At 41.1% G+C, this 19,805-nt stretch overlaps 1 protein-coding gene across 3 annotated transcripts; it reads right to left on the reverse strand.

The window, feature by feature from the left end:
* Nucleotides 1–3,449: 3,449 nt before the first annotated feature.
* LOC114767496 (nuclear receptor coactivator 5) lies at nt 3,450–13,769 on the reverse strand. Of its 3 annotated transcripts, none has more exons than XM_028959370.1 (11): nt 13,627–13,769; nt 12,875–12,975; nt 12,621–12,707; nt 12,346–12,429; nt 10,637–10,731; nt 10,420–10,552; nt 8,846–9,045; nt 6,994–7,269; nt 6,304–6,489; nt 5,421–5,750; nt 3,450–3,714 (listed from the first exon to the last, which is right to left on the reverse strand). In XM_028959370.1, exons 3-11 carry the CDS (start codon nt 12,677–12,679, stop codon nt 3,677–3,679), a joined length of 1,401 nt encoding a protein of 466 aa, XP_028815203.1. In that variant the 5' UTR covers nt 12,680–12,707; nt 12,875–12,975; nt 13,627–13,769; the 3' UTR covers nt 3,450–3,676. The 3 variants fall into 3 exon arrangements, with proteins under 3 accessions (XP_028815203.1, XP_028815204.1, XP_028815202.1); XM_028959371.1 differs by having other exon boundaries at nt 10,420–10,549; nt 12,854–12,975; XM_028959369.1 differs by having other exon boundaries at nt 12,854–12,975.
* Between the last annotated feature and the right edge of the window lie 6,036 nt (nt 13,770–19,805).

Below are 19,805 nucleotides of genomic sequence, written 5' to 3' on the forward strand. Positions count from 1 at the left end.
AAATTCACACTGTACAGATGGCTAATTGGACTGGAGTGATGAAAGTACCTGGAGGTTTTTATTGTGTATTTAAAGACAATAATGGCCCTTTACTTACTGTATTTTCCCAAAGTTTCTAACACTGCCTTCTGGTTAAAATAAGTTCATTATAAAAAAATATATATATGATATTAATAATAATAAAAGGAGCTTGGCATATTTGAGCCTTTCAGGCTTATCATAGCCTGTGCCAGAACCTCACTAACAATTCTGTCCCCTTTCTCGCTGGCGTGAGCCCCAGTCGCTGTCACAATGAAACACAAGCTTTGCTGGCGTGGGGCATTAAACCATAGAAAACAACACGGGCGGAGCAGGTACCTCCTGCACACGGACCACCTTCACGCGACGGCATCGTTTCATTCTGATTTATACGAAGTCACAACCAAACTTGATTTCACGTTGCTGGCTTCGTTATTTCTTTATTTTTCTTCTTTTCTTGCTGTGAGCTCTGGTGAAAATGCTTTTCTGATGAGCTGCAACAATGCGCCGCACTCCCACGACATCAGGCCTCTGCAGGGAGCCTCCCCCCTAATTTCCTCCATCCATAATAAAAAGAGTTACATTAAACAGTGCCATTAGTGCCAGCAATTTGTTTTATTCGCAACCGAAAGAGAAATGTTATCTGCGGCGGACAAACTTAACCCAATTAAGCCTCATTGTGCACAGGGGCCTGGCTGGATCATCCGGTGATGCCGAGGAACCAGGGCAGAAGGAGCCAACTTTGGGGAGGGAGAGGGGAGGGAGAAGAAGAAAAGACCATGCAAGGAGAATTGGGGGTTACTGGGAGCAGAATGAGAAAAAGGAGAACAAATAAAGAAAAGTGTGTGTTCGTGGTTTTACTGGTTTTGGTTGTGTGTGTGTGTGTGTGTGTGTGTGTGTGTGTGTGAGAATGTTGCATGGAACACATTTCCTTACAGGGAGCCAAAAACACACCGAAGCACCCCTCTATTTTTTCCCCCCTGCAGATACATACAGTACAAAGCCACACATCCTAAAGCCCCCCCCCCGCTTTGCCCCCAACATTTACGTGTTAATTGTTGTGATGGCACCTCGTGATTACAGGGGTCTAATTATCAACATGTTTGGCGGTTCGAGAGCTTACCTGGCACTGATCCGTGCAGGCCGGGCGGGGGCGGGATGAAGGGCTCTAATGAAGATCTCGCTCGCAGCGGCACACGCCGGCTCAGTGTGGGGCTACGGTAACGAAGAACAAAAAATTCACATTTCCCGCAGACTGGGGTACCTGTGAATTCTAACGCAGCGGAGCCAAGAATATTCATAGTGATACATTTGGATTGATATCCAATTGTGAGGAGGTGCCAACTATCTATTTCTGCTCATGGGTGGAATGGAGTTTGGGGAGGGTGGCGCACACGTGTGTGTGTGTGTGTGTGTGTGTGTGTGTGCCCATGCCGGGCCACGGAAGGTGATAAATTCACCCGTTGATGTGGAGACATGTTATTTGCAATCTCCGCAGTCTTCCCCGCACAATAATCTGGGGCGGATGATTACATGCATCAGTCGGGAGATTCCTGAGCTCTTCATCTCCGAAGGTATTCGCCGGTCGGAGCGAGGGCTCTTTCTTTCCCCCCGGCTCGGGTTGGAAATACTAATCAACACTTCCCAGCTGGTGAAATGAAGCAGAAAGCGCCGCCATTACTCGCAGACTTGATGGATTCTTCACAGCTGCAGTTGAGTGTCTGTGAACGGAGGCCGAAGAGACACACAGCTGTAGGGCCGTGGTCCTGCACACACACACACACACACACACACACACACACACTCTCCACCTTGCACGACTATCATATACTCATTCGTCACTCACACACACACACACACACACACAGCAACAGGATCTAGTGAGCACACAGGAAACCGCAGGTACACACACGTAGACACATCTCTGGTTCCTGAATTAGCCCCCCAACTAACATCAATTTAACTCACACACACACACACACACACACACATTGATAACTCTTTGACAATATTCTAAAGTCACACGTTAATAATCTTAAATGACATTACTCTGTGTCTTGTGTTTTTTTTTTTTTATTTCTCAGAGGTGCGTTGAGAACGTTTTATGGGAAAATACAGCAGCAGAGGAACTTTCTGTTGCTCTTCATCTAACCCGATTAAGAGTGTCTGTGAAGATCCCAGAGGTTGTCCTCATATCTCCACTGAAGATTTGCAATAAATCTTAAATAAAAAAAGATATAAGCAATAAGAAATCCTAATAACAATTCCGGTTTATTTAAAAAGTGAAAAAAAAAAAACCCAGTTCATTCCAGTTCCACCATCTGAAGTTATTTGATTCAATTGACAAGGCTCAACAAATAAAAAAGTAATAAATATAGTGGCTTACAAGTAAGAGTGTTTTTGTTATTTTATGTAGGGAATATAAGAGGATCTGGATATTACGGTTTATTTGCGCCACCTGGTGGTTACAATTAAAGTCACACGTTAAAGGGGTCATGTAATGTTAAGATTATTAATTAACCAATTTTCTGGATATCAGCAGGACAAGTGAATTCTTTAAATATAATCATTTATATTCATATAATAATTAGAATTTGTTTTTTTACTAGACTAATTTCTTTATTACCTATTGGCGCTAAACAATTAAAATACACTTCTTGCAATATATGCAATGATTAATTGCTTCAGCCTTTAATAGGCAAAAAGCTATATGTTAAGTTGGGCTCCACCATGACACAGGGAAGCTTTTAAAGTTGACATTCAGGGAAAGTCCCTTCAAAACCAGAGACAGACAGCAAAGGAGTTTTAGGGCTGATTCAGATGATGCATGTTTTTCAGCTGGAGACACACTGTTCAGGTGCTCAAAGTCAGAAGCAATGTGCTTGCAGTATTACCATATAACAGTTCCCAACTGAGCAGAGAATCACTCTGCTCATGCCTCTCAGTATTGCAAATACGTTTGGGTGTGGTCAGATGTATAATACACACTACTTGTACAATTCTTCTCTACAGTCTAAAAAACATTTCCCCCTGAGCTTCAACGCATCGCGTCTACTCTGCAGGCTCTCTGTGAGAAGGCTTCCCACACCTGTTCCTGTGAGACCCCTTCTCTAGGAAACCCACATAAAGTAAGCGAACATGGATATTGAAAATAGGTGTCGGGCATTAAAAATTTGCTGTCTGAAAGACCAAGGCACACCGGCCCTGTATTTGCAATAAATGTATGATGCAGAGCATGCGGGGGATCACACAGCAAAAGCAATAGGTAGAAATACAAAGATACTCCCAGAAGTTCCCAGAAAATGTCACTGATTGTGTGAATCAGATCTGAAGACATTATAAAAAGATATACATATAGTAAGGAAGAGTAAAAAGAACGTTTCCTATGTATGGAATTAAAGGAACACAAAATAGTATATATAGAGCAAGGATATTTCACAATTAGGCCTTTTACTGAATGTCAATACATTACACCAGAAGTCCAAAAGCAAACATTAATACAAAAAAAAAAGTCTGATGGTCAACAAGGAGGAAAAATATGTCAACAATAAATTCCAGTTTTATGTGACAAAGTCAAAGTGATAAAAAAATATATAAAAATGGACAGTGACTTTCGCCGATGTTCCATAGGTGCAGGGACAGCTGGAACCTGGAGCACCTAGTGCCGGGGCATTGTTGGCCGTGGTGGAGGAACTCCTGTAGAAAGAGCAGAAGGATTAAATCAGACAATATTTGACTATAGGATGGAGGATGTTACTATTATTCTGCTTCTAATTTGAACCTAAAGCTACTATTAGTTCATTTTCTTGTGTCACTCTTAGAGCAAACCAACTGAATATATTTGAGGCATGTGATGTTTTTTTTGCCATTGGGTTTCTATTCTCACTACTCACAATAAGCTGTGATATCGTGAAAGACTTGGATGTCATACATATGGTGTTTGTTTCACTTCAGACATTTTTGGGATAGGGAGGCAAATGTATTGGGGTGATGGAAAACACAAAATGAGGTGTGTATGTAATGGTTAATTGTGTACAGGTGCTCCTTATATTTGGGCCAATACCAAGTGACAACTCTCAATGTGGCATCAATTCTGACATTCTGTGGGTATAAAAAGCTGGTATTGTCAGTAAGTCATTCCAAGATCATCATTTAAACAGCCATGAACACACGACGTCACTTAACCAAGAAGCAGCGTCACCTGGCCATGGCGCGCCTTCGGGGCGGTGGCAGCCAGTCATATGTGGCTGGTGACCTTGGTGTGTCTCCAAATGTCATCAGCAGACTTGCATCAAGACACAGAACTACTGGCAGAGTTCATGACAGACCCAGAAGTGGTGGCCCACGAGTGACAGGCCGCAATGAAGACCAGAACCTAAGGACCTATGCACCCAGACATCGTTATGCGACTGCCACACGGCTGCAGGCCCGTTTACGAGATGTGAGAAGAACTAGGGTTTCCACCATTCGCAACCGACTCCACCGCTTTGGCTTGAATGCCAGATGACGGTTGCAGTTGACTCCAATGGCACAACGACACCGCCGTGAACGTTTGCAGTGGGCACAAGAACATGTGACCTGGACAATGCAGCAGTGGTCTACCGTGCTGTTCACTGTTGACTGTTGCGTCAGGGTTTTCTTTGGTGGCGGAAGTGCAGCAGTCTGGGCAGGCATCACCAGTCAGCGCAAAACCGATTTGGTTATTGTACATGGATCAGTCACTGTACGTTGTTACGTCACAGACATCATAGAACCCATCATCATCCCCCAAGTACACCAGCACACCCCAAACTTTGTTCATGAATGATAATGCTCCACCAAATTGTGGCAGAATAGTCACAGCTCGACTTCAGGAAGTTGGAGTGCCTCATATGGTATGGCCATCAATGTCCCCTGACCTGAACCCCATAGAGCACGTCTGGGACCATTTGAAGCAGAGACTGATCGTACCCCACCTCTACATGACCTGGCAGAACTGCTTGAACACTTGTGGAAGAGTGGAACACATTGGCTCAGAGCAACATCATGCCAAGCTGTCATTGCGGCAAATGGTGGAAACACCCCCTACTGACAACAACAATTTTTGTTATTTGGGGCTATCGCTGTTATTGTAAAAATGTTTAGGGTAATAAATATTAAACTAATGAAAAGTGTGTTTCTTCTCATACATTTTTAGTAATATCAAAGGGAACTTTTACTTATTTCATTAAAATTGTGAATAAGAAAAGCACAATATAAATATCAATATCCCTAACTTATTGTGAGTAGTGTATATGTATTAGGTACTGGATCAAATAGCATTTAAAATAACCAGTTCAGTGTTCAGTAAAGGCACAGGTTCCTAGACACACTGAAAATAAGAAAGAAAAGGCCAGAAAGGCCCTTGATGCAGGTTTGCCGACCTGGGACAGGTAGCAGGGCTGACTGGCTTCCCAGGTGGTGACTGGTAAGGGAGGGTGGGGGAACACAAGAGCCATGTAAAGGCTGCGGGGGTCCTCGAGCCATCAACATGGGGCCATTCTGAGGTGGGGGCCGGGGGCCGTGATGCCCTGCAGGCCCCCGAGCGGGTGGAAACCCCCGTGCGCCCTGGGTGGGTGGGGGTCCATGAAGCTGTGAGGCACCACGGGAAACTGGAAGGCCCCGTGGAGGTCGAGGAAGAAGGGCCCTGTGTGGTGGGACTGGAACACTGTGCAAAGACAGCAGAGGTGGGGGTTTGGTCGTAGGGTAGGAACCTGATGATAAAAGAAGAAAAATTTTTTACAAAAAAAGCTAAAAAAAAACCTCATTACTTAGATGCACCGTTATTAAGGTCGTATTCAGTTGGCCTCCAATTCTGGTGATGAACAACAGACCAGCACAGTAGACCTCAACTAAAGCACGGGTTGGTACTGAATGGGTGTAAAATCCAAATGTGCATGACAGGTGCCCTCCAGGACTGGACCTGGATTCCCATTTTTTCAAGACACACATAATAATAATTGTAGATAAATACATATACATATTTATTATTGCTCTCACCTTTGTTCTATCCACTTTCTGCCGTGACAAATGCAATTTCCCACTTGTGGGACTAATAAAGGTCTATCTTATATTAATAATGTGGTGTATGAATCATTGTGCAGAGCACAGCCAAAAAGATTATTTTAACAATGCAAACCAATTTTTGTAAATTCGGTTATATAATACATTAAATAAACATTCACTATTTAAAGAACACATAAAAAGCTCGCATGGATATAAGAAAATTATGAACATGGAATGAAGGTTAAAAACTGCTGTGGTGACCTGATAGGCCCAGGAGAGGAGCTGGGGGGCGATCTTTCACTCCTGAGGATGCTGGAGGGCCTGGGCGCTCCCGCCCCGATGGGCCAGGCATGGGGGGAGTCTGTAGTAAAGGGGGTGGTGAACCCAAAGTCGAGGGCAAACTGTTCACAGGCTCAGTCACAGTGCTGCTCTCTGGCACACTGGATCCTGGGAAAGAGATACAACACAATTAAAATGAGGCACGGTTGAAGTATAGTCTTTGCCAGCATTTGCTACATGATAAAGTGCTCCAACATGTTTTTTTTAATGAATGCGTTTCAATTTAACCAAGGAGGAATCCTTGAAAAGGTCTAACAGTCAGGCAAATTGGAAGTGAATGGGTATTATGTTGCGTTGTGAGTGAACATATTTTCTGGATGAATGCGAGTGCCGTGAGCAAAAACTGTGTACGGCAAATGTACAGTGTATTTCAGACCGGGATGATTGACAGAATGCATTATTTTGTCAGTCAAAATGTAATGTAATGTAACATTGTATCATGCTAAATTTTGTCACTTGGGCAAGGAGGGACAGATCCCCTCCATCCTCTAATCTCAGGTAAACATATAAAGACCAAATAAAAAGAAAACTGCACATTTCTGCAAAATTTGGGGGTAACTGATTTAAATGAAAAAGGCAGAAATGGATCTAAAAGGCTGTTTTGGAAGTCACCTTCCAGAAGCTCCTGACGGGAGCGAATGTAATCGCTGATTGTGCTGAGCTCCTCGGGGTACAGGTGCGCCCCCTGGGCCAGGAGGAGCATGAGGTGGCGGGTTTCTGAAGACACAACGTGTTTCTCCAGTTTGTCCCGTGTCAGGTAGTCGTCTGTCAGCTCAGCCGCCCGCGTGGCCAGCTCTACTGGGTCCCGATCGTGACACTTCACCTGCATTCGGCCAAACTCCACCATCACGAACTCCAGCGCCTGGTCCTTCGGCATGTTCCGGTGAACTGTGGGAGGGACGGCGAGGCAGGGACGACAGTAATGATAGAAAGGTTTCATACACAGAGGCAGAGGGCTCGAGTTGACCAATACACTGCAACAGCTCTTACACACACACAATCATGCCTTGTCTAATTTACTTTGCTAAATATTACAATGATGCTATTTAGGCATGTGTGTGAATCAGAATTAGTTTATTAAAGAGATTTATAGTCAAGTTTGATTAAGTATCTTTGCTTATAATTCATAAAAGATCTAACAGAACATTTGATATTTTTCTGTTACATTGAGTGTAGATCTTTTGACGAAAACAATGGGACAGCCTATTTTTCATAAAAGGTGGACTGCAGCTAGACAAGTGGCATCATTTTTAAGTGTTGATTTTTGTACAATCATAAAGTATTGCATTTTTTTTAGGTTTGAAATTCTGTTATAATTGGGGAGAACTGTACATTTGTGTAATGCAAGGAGTCAAACCTGCATTATCCCAGTATCTAAAATGTAGCACATCCATAAAAACCGTAAATTTTATATAACTGGTACATTTTTTATAACTGGTAAATTTTTTAATGTGAATTGTTGGTGTCCATTCTTAATAATATGTAAGACCAGGGTTAGTCTGATCCTCAAGGCCCAATAACAACATTAATGTGAACAAAAGCAAGTAATGTAAATGAGTATATAATAATAATAAAAACAACTATTACTAAATGCCGTGGTGGGCATAGATAGTCATTTTTTTTGTCTTTTTGGAGGTAAGTTTAAAAGTCATATATTGGTGGTGACCAGACTGGTTGCATTTATTAATTAGTTCAGTAATTTAAGACCTACTATTAAGATCCCACTAGCATATTGACTGTTCACATACCACAGAATAGACACTGCCAATTAAGTCAAAAGTCGCAGTCGTGCAAGTAATTTAGACAATGGGCATAATTTACATACATTTTTTAGTTTCACATACTTTGGTGACTTGTGTAGCGTGCTTTGTATTAAATTGTATTTTTAAATTACAATAAGACTATTATAATTGTATTTGTTAGATTAACAGCAAAAATATATGGAATGTGCTTATCCATGTTTAGTACAGTTCATGCTTTGCGTGATTTTTTGTGAAATGTATTTGAAATAGTTACAAATATTATTATTATGATGTAATTATTATTTCAAAGTTGAGCTGGCAATCTCTTATAATAATGTAACTGATGCATCATTTACAGTAATACATTATTTACTCACAATGTTATGAGATATACCTCGAGTAAAATTTCTCGCTGTACAGCGCTTCATTATTAATACTAGTTTAAATTGAGTCCACACCACATATTGTGCAATATACATGAGTTTAAGTGTGTAAAGGTGTGTTCTGTGTAAAGTGTATTTCATGTTTGCACTGAAATCACTGTTCCTTACATTGCTAAATACATGGTATTGCAGTTGTAGTTGAAATGCATTATTTAGTGTGCCTATAAGCCTATTTTAAAGCCAACATTAAGTATCAGTGCCCACCATTATATTAACAAACATCGTCTCTTCTCTATGACAGTTTTATTTTGGGGCTGGGAGGGGATTGTGGGGACTTACTTTTGAGGGACTCTGAAAATATGATTACTGTGCACGAGGACAGAGTTACATTAGTCTGCTCGACGAGAATACATAGGGGGGAACCGTCGGAGCGGACGTCCTGCAGGGCCCGGGTGAGACCCGATTCCACCTGAAGGTAAATCATTTCCACAGAGAGGCCACGCTCCTGCAAACAGTGGCCTAGCGATTTTGCATAATCCCTTTGAAAGAAGAAGAAGAAAGCTGGTTATTGATCTTCACACAACTTGGCCAGGGCAGCGCAGCTTTTATTCCTCAGAAAGAGGGGGAAGAACATGCTATTGCTCTGATCAGGTGTCAGTATCATCAGATTTGTAATACAAGAAAAGGTTATCCAGGAACACTCACAATGACTATCTTCAAGAAATGATTTCATGACTTTCAAAATGTTACAAAACCCTTCATTACATTTAAAAAAAATTTTTATCGCTGTTGAATTGTCACAAAACCTCACAAAGGCCAATGATTGGACACCGCAGTAATTTAATACCTAATGATATTATTAGCTGGGCAAAACATCCTTTGAGTTTTACAATTGGACAAGTAAGAAGGTCCAAGAACTGAGAGGATAAAAAGCTTTTGCTGGAGGGGGTGGGGGAAGATCAAACATTTATTTTAAAAAGCCAGATATGGAATTTTTTAGCATTTTTAAGTGTAAAGATAAACGTGTATGTGTGCAGGTGTCGATTCAGACAGGAATATGTCAGACATTCATTTAGGGGCCACAATAAAGCATATTTGAATGTGTGTGTATTACAAGAAGACAGAAGACTGATGACCCTCTAACTTGCTTCTTCAAATGTTGATCAGTCAAAAGTGAAGTGAAACCCTGTGATCTTTTAGAAAAATAACCTAATATATTTTTAAAATGCAGTTTCATGAAGAAACGTGGACCTCATGGAACATGGCACATGTAGTGTACTTGCTTTTAGTTCTAGTGTGGTTCTAGATTCATTTTCCCTCTTTAAGACATTACAATAATATTCTGCACAATCCAGTCATATTACTTTTTTTGTTTTTGGAAGGAGGTGTTTTAGTTTACAAAAAAACTTTACGATTCACTGGCAATTCAAAGCAGGTCACATATTCAGCGTATTTATTGGTGCCATTCCAAAGCCCGGTTAAATGGGGAGGGTTTTTTTAAAGGAAGGGCATCCGGCTTATGACATTTGCCATGCCGACTGTGCGGACAACCAGAGAAGTTGGTCCGCTGTGGCAACCCTGAAGCCAAAGGAAGAATGAAAAGGAGGTCACATGTTAAGATGTGCAAAGGAAGAGTGAAAATTAATGTGTGTGTACTTTTTTTTTTTAAGGACAATATTTTTTTCAATATTACAAGCTAAATATTTGTCTGTTTAATAAATGCATTTTATTTTATACTGGAAATAAAAAACATTTTTTAAGTAAGGGAGGAGGAGTGACAAATGTTGCACAACTGAGACTGTTTAAATTAAAAGATTTAGGAAGACCGAAGGATGAACATCCGTTTCAAGTTCCTCATTCTCACACGCAACAAGCATTAAAAAAAAATTAATAAAGTCAAAATAGTTTCTCACATGTTCTGGTTATTCACAGACAGGACAATACAGTCTGCAGGCTTCTTAGCGCCGCCACCCTGCAGTACTTTGTAAAACCAGTCATACAAAGAATTGCGCTTCTCTCCTGGATTGTACCTCTTCGGTGAGGCTGCTGCCGGAAACAACAAAAACTTTCAGCCCAACCATCTTACATCTCAAGAGATTGAACATGTTATGCTGCTTCTGGACACCTTACCCCTGCGCGCAAGTTGCTCATAGCTGCTGTAATCAGTCATTGCCGAATAGTCGGTCTCCTGTTTGACAGCTTCATAGCCAGTTACTCCTTCATAGCTTCACACAAAAAAAACATTAATCATTAATACTCTCATATATATATATATATATATATATATATACACACACACACACACACACACACACACACACACACACACACACACACACACACACACACACGCACAGTTTTAAGAATGACACAAGCGCTGGTTTTCACAAAGTTTTTTACATCAGTTTTAAATTCTGTAGTATAATTAAAGGCATAAGTTTCAAAGGCTTTTATTGACTATTACATCAAGTTTATGCAAACAGTCAATATTTGCAGTGTTTTCAAGACCTCTGCAATTCACCTTGACATGCTGTAAACCAGCTTCTGGGCCAAATACTGACTGATGGCAGCCCATCCCTTCATAATCAGTGCTTGGAGTTTGTAAGAATTAGTGGGTTTTTGTTTGTCCACCCGCCTCTTAAGGATTGACCACAAGTTCTCAATTGGATTAAGGTCCAGAGAGTTTCATGACCATGGACCCAAAATGCCAGTGTTTTGTTGCCCTAGCCACTTAGTCCAGCAGTCCTGTACTTTTTACAGAATATCTGTCTGTCCTTGATGCATTTCTTGGAGAGCAGTGGCTTCTTTGCTCTCTCCTGTTCTTAATGATCTGATAAATTGTTGATTTAGGTGCAATCTTAGTAGTAGCAATATTCTTGCCTTTGAAGCCCCTTTTTATGCAATGCAATGATGACTGCACGTGTTTCCTTTCAGGTAACCATGGTTAACAGGGGAAGAACAATGATTTCAAGCATAACCCTCCATTTAAAACATCATGTCTGCTATTCTAACTCAACCAGCATGACAGAATGATCTCCAGCCTTGTGCTCCTCAACACTCTCACTTTTGGTAATGAGAAGATCACCAAAATGATCTCAGCGGGTCCTTTTATGGTAGGTCTGAAATGCAGTGGAAATTATTTTTTGGTATTTAGTTCCTTTTCATAGCAAAGAGGGACTTTGCAATTCATCTGATCCCTCTTCATAACATTCTGGAGTATATGCAAATTGCCACAATAAAAACAGAAGCAGCAAACTTTGTGAAAACCAGTATTTGTGTCATTCTCAAAACATTTGGCCACGACTGTATATGCTTTCATGGTTTATTTGAAGTGAAAGTGAAGTGATTGTCACATGTGATACACAGCAGCACAGCACACGATGCACACAGTGAAATTTGTCCTCTGCATTTAACCCATCACCCTGAGTGAGCAGTGGGCAGCCATGACAGGCGCCCGGGCAGCAGTGTGTGGGGACGGTGCTTTGCTCAGTGGCACCTTGGTAGATATGGATTCGAACCAGCAACCTTTTGATTATGGGGCCACTTCCTTAACTGCTAGGCCACCACTGCCCCTGACGAATTCTCAGAATTTAATTTTTTGTTTTATTAATTTGTCCTTTTAATCAAATACAAGGCTTGTAATCTATGATGGGTTTGTAGACAGAACTAGAGTCCTATTCTATTTTAATCAGCTAATAAAAAGCAGTAAGTTTTACCAGCCTAATTTGACCTCTGTGGCTGCTATACTCCAGAAAGCTACACTTCTCAGACACAATAATTTTCAGACACAATTCAACACTCTACTGCATATCAGACTGTGAAGTCTTGAAGCTTCTCACCCCTCATGATCCTTCAGCTCCTCTGATCTCTCTTCTCTGAGAGGGTATGGCACTGGCCGAAAAGACCTAAGAGGCTTGACATTCCTGAACAAGAAAACAATGGCATCAATGTCTCTTCAAATATGATTGGCGAAAAACAACTCTGAAAATAAATATATTCAACATTCCTCCCATTACAGTACATGCTGTGTAACATGGAATGCCTGGATAACCATTGATTTCCATGTCTCTGAATGTTATGTTGATCATGAGTTGATTTTTGAGAGATAGCTTACCCTACTGCTGCGTTTGGCTGGGGCCGCCTGCCGCCTGCTATCTTCCCCCATGACGTCATTGTCGAGGGCGTCTCTCTTCAAATCAAGCTGGAGGAGCAACAACAGACATGGGAGCATGCAATATTTTATTAAAATACCAAATTATGCACGAGGAGAGGTGGCTATGTGTCCTAAAATGGATCCATATTAATTCTTATATCCAACACAACAATGATCCTGAACTGCATAGGTACCTGCTGTTCCGGTCAACACACCTGATCCAGCTCACGAGATCAAGTCCTCCTTTGCCTGGATCAGGAGTGATGGGCAGCGGTTCTCCAGTCCTGGAGTCACTGCACTACAGTCTGCAATGAATCTAAAGAAACAAAAGAGGGGAAAACATCTAAACATGACGACGTATAATCATGTAGACCATTACATTCACATTTTAATTCATATCCCTACATAAAAATTACATGAAACAAAAAAAGAACATCTGAATAAACATATAGAAGCAAATATAAACGTTTGCATTTAAAAACCTATCAAAAAATCATGATCGTATGCCTTTATTTGTCTTGTTTAGGCATTAATTATTTTATTTCAGATTCCATTTCAAACACAACACCTCGAATTCATTTCATATGTAACGTTCAATGAAAATGTACCGTATTATTTTAAATAATATTCCGTATGTCTTTCGAGAGGACTTGTATAGTATGGGCTACATCAATTTTATATGCCAGCCCTCGATAATATTGTTCAGAAGCCTGAAAAAGGGTAGATCAGGCAAGAGATGAAAATGAGAACTTGGAGCAAATGTCGGGTGGAAAATGGGAAAACTGGGCGATGAAGACAACTCTTGACACAATAACCAGCGTCTATGAGACGAACCGGGGAAATTAGCAAGTAGCTTTTTCTGCAACGGAACGCGAAGCTAATCGCAAGGGGGAAAAGCTGCTTTACTGCCTTCCATTTCATTTCGACGTGCGTATTTAACACAACACTGCGACGGTTTTTTTTTTACCACAGTCGCTGCGCTGGCCGCCTTTTAAACCTTCTCTCGCTTTTTTAACGAAACGCACATCTGCGAAAAATCCAACGTCTTCGTGTACTTCCCTCTCACGCCAATTGGCGGGGCGATGAGAAGAAAATGTTCGTGACCGCCACCTAGCGGTCTGGCGTAGAGTTCAAGAAGACGGAGGAGCAAAACAAAGTCTCTCTCTCTCTTTCTATTCTGTCTCTCTCTCTCTCTCTCTCTCTCTCTCTCTCTCTCTCCCTCTCTCAGGCATCGGCACAAACCAGCGAAAACCCAAACCACTGTTCATCTAAGCTGAAAGTAATTTTGTTAACCACTGTGTCAAACCTTGATCAAAAAAGATGATTTTGCTATTACCGTTTATTGCAGATTTTTCTTATTTTCATTAAACAATAAAACTATGTGTATCAAGAATGTTGTGCCATTGTTCTCTGAGCAGCAATACAATATATTTCCAATTGAGACTTTGCTCATTTAAATTATTTAATATGTATTTCTTTATAATTATAATGTTCTGACATTAATGTATTTATTATTTTTAAATATGTAGATAATAAATCCTGTAAAAAATCTAATTGTACCTGTAAAGTTGAAAATATGTCTGTGTTCTTATCTGTGTGTATTTAATATTTTTATATTTAATTAATGTGTTTTGTAATTCAGTGAGCTTGTGCTGATTTATCATGCTGTAAATGAAACATCAGATCTCAGGCAGGCAGGCAGCGTATATTTTAAAGCGTGATGACACCAACTTGCACTGGTATGTTATTCCATAATTATTTCAAATATTCTAATTATTTGCAACACATTCCTTCACACACAACAGGCATACACGATGGCACAATAAACTTGATATAGTTTTCAATGTTGGATGTTTTATTAAATAGTGCTGATTACAAAGCTGAATAAATATGTAGATATAATACAGCAATCGAAAAAATGTCTCAAACTAATGGTTACTAACAATAAGATGCTGTGCACTTTGTTCTTTCATGTTCATTAAACAGACTTGGCAGAAAAGTGGCTGTCATATGTTCTGGTGTGTTGTCACATGTTTTTTCATTAACACAAAAAAAAAAAAAAAATTGTGCAACAGCACAGGAAAAGGAAATGCAAAATGGTCCGTCAGATACTGACACAAAAACACCTGAGTTAATGTGAACGTGAATATATTCATATCTCATTTTGAATAAATATAGTAAGCTGTTAAAGTGCAGCAGGCAGAAAAACGTTTTTGGATGGCGGCCCGGACGGCCATGGCGGTGTTCATTTTATAACCCATAACTGGTGGCTGTCAGGAGCGGCGAGAAGGTGAAGTGCCAGAGACCACGGGGAAGGAGAACACTATGAACAAATCCGTCTTTCATTTACTGAAAAGGAGGAGGAAATTATGCTGATGCACTGACAAGGTGATGGAGAGATGGAAGATGGCGTTTGATTGATGTCAACAGTTGACCTCAGAAAAGTGAATAAGTGCGAAGGAGGGAGGCAAGTCTCATTAATCTTTCATCATGAGAGCGGTGAGCGGTGATTTAACATCCGTTTGTGTCACCGGTCGCCCGGACCAATTATTTTTGGAGAGAGGTCTGCGCTATTTCTGTTCCTCTGCGCACTGTTTCATGCATATTTCAAGGATAATATAGAGATAAAACTTAAATTGGAGTCTGCAGAAAATACCTGAAGTCACCAAGAAGATTTAACACCATGCAGCAACGGCACACAACCCTCCACAGTTCACCTGCCGTTGAAATCTGCCTGGCCGACGACTGGCCAATCAGTGGCGCTGATCTCGAGCACAAAAACGTTTCACAAGCGCTTCCTCTTAGAATCCTATTAAGGTTTATTGGCTGATTATGGAATGTGGTTGAAAAAAACAAAAATGTACTAATACTTTTTTTTACAAACAGACATGGAGTATTTTATGTATATAATATATATGGAGCATTATAATATATATATATATATATAAAAAAATCCAATACAATTATAGTTTTACTCACTCACTATCCAGACCAGTTAATCCATTTCAGGGTTGTGGGTGCCAGAGCCCGTCCCAATCCCCCTAGTGCACTGAAAAAAGTGAACACTGGCTAAACTTGTATCTGTCACACAAAATATGAAGTAATCTGTCAGGCCTAATATTTTAGCATTAACGTAAATAAACAAACCTTCTTATTTATATCACGTCAATGCAAAAATATTAAGTATGACAGATTTTGAAAGTTTTGCCAGTGTTCACTTTTCATAGCGTGTGAATGCTTTGATGGGAGGAAACCAAAGAAACCAGATAAAATGGGGAGAACATGCAAATTCTACACACACAAAGCCTCGAAAAGAACTGAACACGCAACCATGCAGGTGTTAGGCCACAACATTACCTGCCACACCACCGCATGGCCCCTACCCGCAGTTTAATTCATGCTAAACATGTGCAATGTAATTTAAAACGTAATGCAGTGGGGTAGTCGTGCTCTACACGTTCAGCAGGGTATGATTCCTAGACACAGTTAATGGTGTGGCAGGAGCTTCGTACGAGTTCGTTCAGTACACATCAGGTTCCCTCGCCCGCCGGGACAAGCCTCTTTCCACCCATCTGTGACGATGTGGCAGTGGCACAAACAGAATAAGGCGGTTGTCAGATTTCAGCTGTATGAAGTGAAATGAGGGCGCCATCACAAGAACTGCTGGCTGTTAGAGAGGGTCTGGAAATGGGTGTTGCCAAAAATAGCCCAATATGAAGGGCCTTGCCCATGACCCCGCATCTGACATCAGTGCCATTCACATCTGGTGACTGACTCACACAATGATGTTGTTCATGAAGGCCAATTATAATGTGAGTGCAGTCTTGAGGACTGTCAACTGGCCAGGCCACAATGTCCGATGCATGAACCCCACTATTACTCATCCTGCTGCTACCCAGAGTGCAGCGCCACATCACACCTAACATGTTGCGACTAGTGACAGGAATAACAGTCACATTTGTGTTTGTAGGGCGGACCTAAAAATATGAAAAACCCAAAAAATTGCATGACATTAATAGAAGGCTGAAGGTGGCATGGCGATTAGTGCCGTGGCCTCACAACTCCAAGGCTGTGAGTTTGACACCTTGGGTGTGTTTGCATGCTCTCCCTGTGTCCCGCGTGGGTTTGGCTACTCCCGACACATGCAGTCTAGATGAACTCGCAACCCTGATTTGTCCATAGGTGTGCATGTGTGTGAGTGGATGCTGTGTGTCTGTGTGCACGTACCCCACCCTGGGTAAGTTGTCCCGGGAAAGACTCCATAGTGGAAAGTGAGTGAGTGAGAGTTAATCAAGTTAGTCATAGCAAAAAGAAATATCTGCAGCAGAGCGGTCCCATATTTCAAGCTAGCAGAAGGTCTTCCACTGATGATTTATGGTGATGAAATGCAGGTCATGTCAAGCAGTGGCTCCAGTGTCATGATTGACCCAAAAATACAGGAGTGATGTAAAAATCATATTCATCACTATACAGTTATACAGAGTTCGCAGTCTTTACATACATTTTAGCAAAAGAAATTTATCATGCATAACAAACTCAACATTTTTCACAAAGTTTCAGTAGTCATCTGCAAGGACTTTCCTAGTTATGCTACTGTCTTGTTTTCTTCAGATTCTGATGTGGGTGGTGATAGGGGTTAGTTGGTTTGATTACTGCATTATTATCCTTTACATGATTTTTTGAAAGCAGAAAACAGTATTTGTTGTTCTGTCAGATTTATGTAGCTTTATTAAAGGGCAGAGTAAGGAACACAAAAAAGGACAACAGTGATAAACAAATTGCCCACATCAAACGAACGGAGAAGCTCTCAAAGAATGAAAGAGCACCGTCAAACTGAGAGCAGTGCTGAAAATGAAGAATACAAGTCAATCTCATCTCCAAGCATGGACAATTTGCATGTCTCCAACAGGGAATGCTTATTTATGAAAGACAGACATTACAAAGAGCCTTTTGTGTCCGAGGTCAGGTTTAAGGGTTTGGGATAGGTTTAGTCAGACAAATGCTTCTTACAAGGAGGTACTTTCACATTTATTGATGTAGGTGATGCAGGCAGAGCAGACAGGTGAATGTGCAAAACATATTCAGTTGGTGCTGGGCTTTAATAAGGATAGCAAACACACTTGCATCGCATAATCACACTAAAGTCATAGATTAAAAATAAGCTTGTGCTTCTGACAACCTCACGGGAGTCACATTTATAAGACATGTATAGCATAGTTATTACTATATATCTCTAAAAACAATGTGTTTGAGAGTGCTACAGCCCCACCTTTGGAATGGAACACCTTGGCAGAGAACCCAGTGCTAGTGATTTTGGAACACTGCGGCACAGCACACTTTGCACACAACGAAATGTGTCCTCTGCTTTTAACCCTCACCCTTAGTAAGCAGCAGTGTGTGGGGACGGTGCTTTGCTCAGTGGCACCTCAGTGGCACCTTGGCGGCTCGGGACTTGAACCGGCAACCTTAACCGCTTTCTTAACCGCGAGGCCACCACTGCCCCACTGGACTGGACAAGCAAAAGAAGTTATGTGTTATATGTAATAACACAACACTGTCCATCGCTCCTTTCGAACAGTTCTCTCGGCTTCTTTGTCTTTGAGTGCTTTAGTGAGAAACAGCTTTCTGAATAAAGGCTTTCAAACCCCTTGTTCTGTTTCAGAAGTTGATAAGTTGATAAGTCATTTGTTACAACGTCACAGACCCTGGATTCAAGTACAGACAACATTAGTTAATGTTATTTACTGTATACAGATAATTACATATGCCTAGACGGAGGTGACCCTCTGTCCAGTTGAACAGTGTAATGCTCTGAGTTGGGTAATGTGTTGCAGATGTCACAATGTGGATGTGAAACTCAAGTGGCAAAAAGATGCAATATAGGCGTCCTTTGTGCTGTTAGGGTTGATGCGCATAATCGTGTAATTAGTCTCATTAATATGTGTAAGTTTAATAGGAGAAACAACCATGACACACTTGGAGGGATTTTCATTTTTTCACATATCTCTTGTATTTTTGAACCTCAAAACCAGCACACAGGACTTGAATTTATTTTTTTGCCAAAATAAGAAACCACAAATGTGCTTTACAGGAGAATGAAGACCACATTATCTCAGTAAGGTGATGGGGACTATGAGTAACCAGAACAGCTTCAATGCCTCTCAAAGACTCTCCTGGAGGGATGGGCACCATTCATCCAACAATTATTCCTACATTTGGCATGTTGATGGTGGTGGAACAGTTTGAAATCTCCCATAGGCGTTGAGATCTGGTGACTGATGGTCACATCTGTCATTCTTTGGATGAGGGCATTGTCAACCTGGCCGACACCATTAGCTTTAATGCACCGCAAATTAGATTCACCATGCATCTATTCGTCTTTTTTTCCCCCCTCTGTTGCCAATCAATAGAGTACATCACACCCAATCAGCACCAACCGATCACTCTCTCCCGCACAGGCAGGGGGCGCGTTTACAGATTCCAGCTTTGTTATCTTCCCTGGATTCATATTAGTCATTAATTGGCTTTCAGGGTAATTTAATATCCTGTTCATCCCCTGGCCTTGTCAGCCACTACTGCCCATAACCAGAAGAATTAATTACAATTGATTAAAGAAGTCTCCATCGGAATCCATCCTTCATCTAAATATCCTTCGGCAGCTCCTCTGGTTATCTAATGGTAGAGAGGGAGTTTTTTTTAATGTGCTGTTGTAAAAGGAAATTGTCTGACAAATTGGGACTTCCGTGAAAAGGAGTTTTACTGGAGAGCTAATGGGAAGAAGGTTTTTCTTTAATGTCTAGTAAAAGGGCTGAATGGAGAGCAAGGGAAGCTGCAGCCTGAACACAAATGTACAGTTCTTCTGCAGGCTCTCTGAGAGTGAAGGTGAAAGGCATGGACCAATTAAACATTCTGCTCACAGCGAAGAGTTTTATTGACTTGGACGGTTACAAGGTTTGTTGTACAGTAACTTTGGCATTAGAGCAGTAGAGGAGCTGGGGGACCAATACCTATGAAACAGTGAAAATCTTAAGCACCATATTTCGATTTAGAAGTGTTACATTGGACACCAAATCTGAAGAGGTTGGTGCACAGAACTTTTCTCCAATATTTCGAGAAAGGCTTCTCCGAAATAGATTTGATTCCCCA

This window comes from Denticeps clupeoides, chromosome 17 (assembly GCF_900700375.1).
Source record: "Denticeps clupeoides chromosome 17, fDenClu1.1, whole genome shotgun sequence".
NCBI lineage: Eukaryota > Metazoa > Chordata > Actinopteri > Clupeiformes > Denticipitidae > Denticeps > Denticeps clupeoides.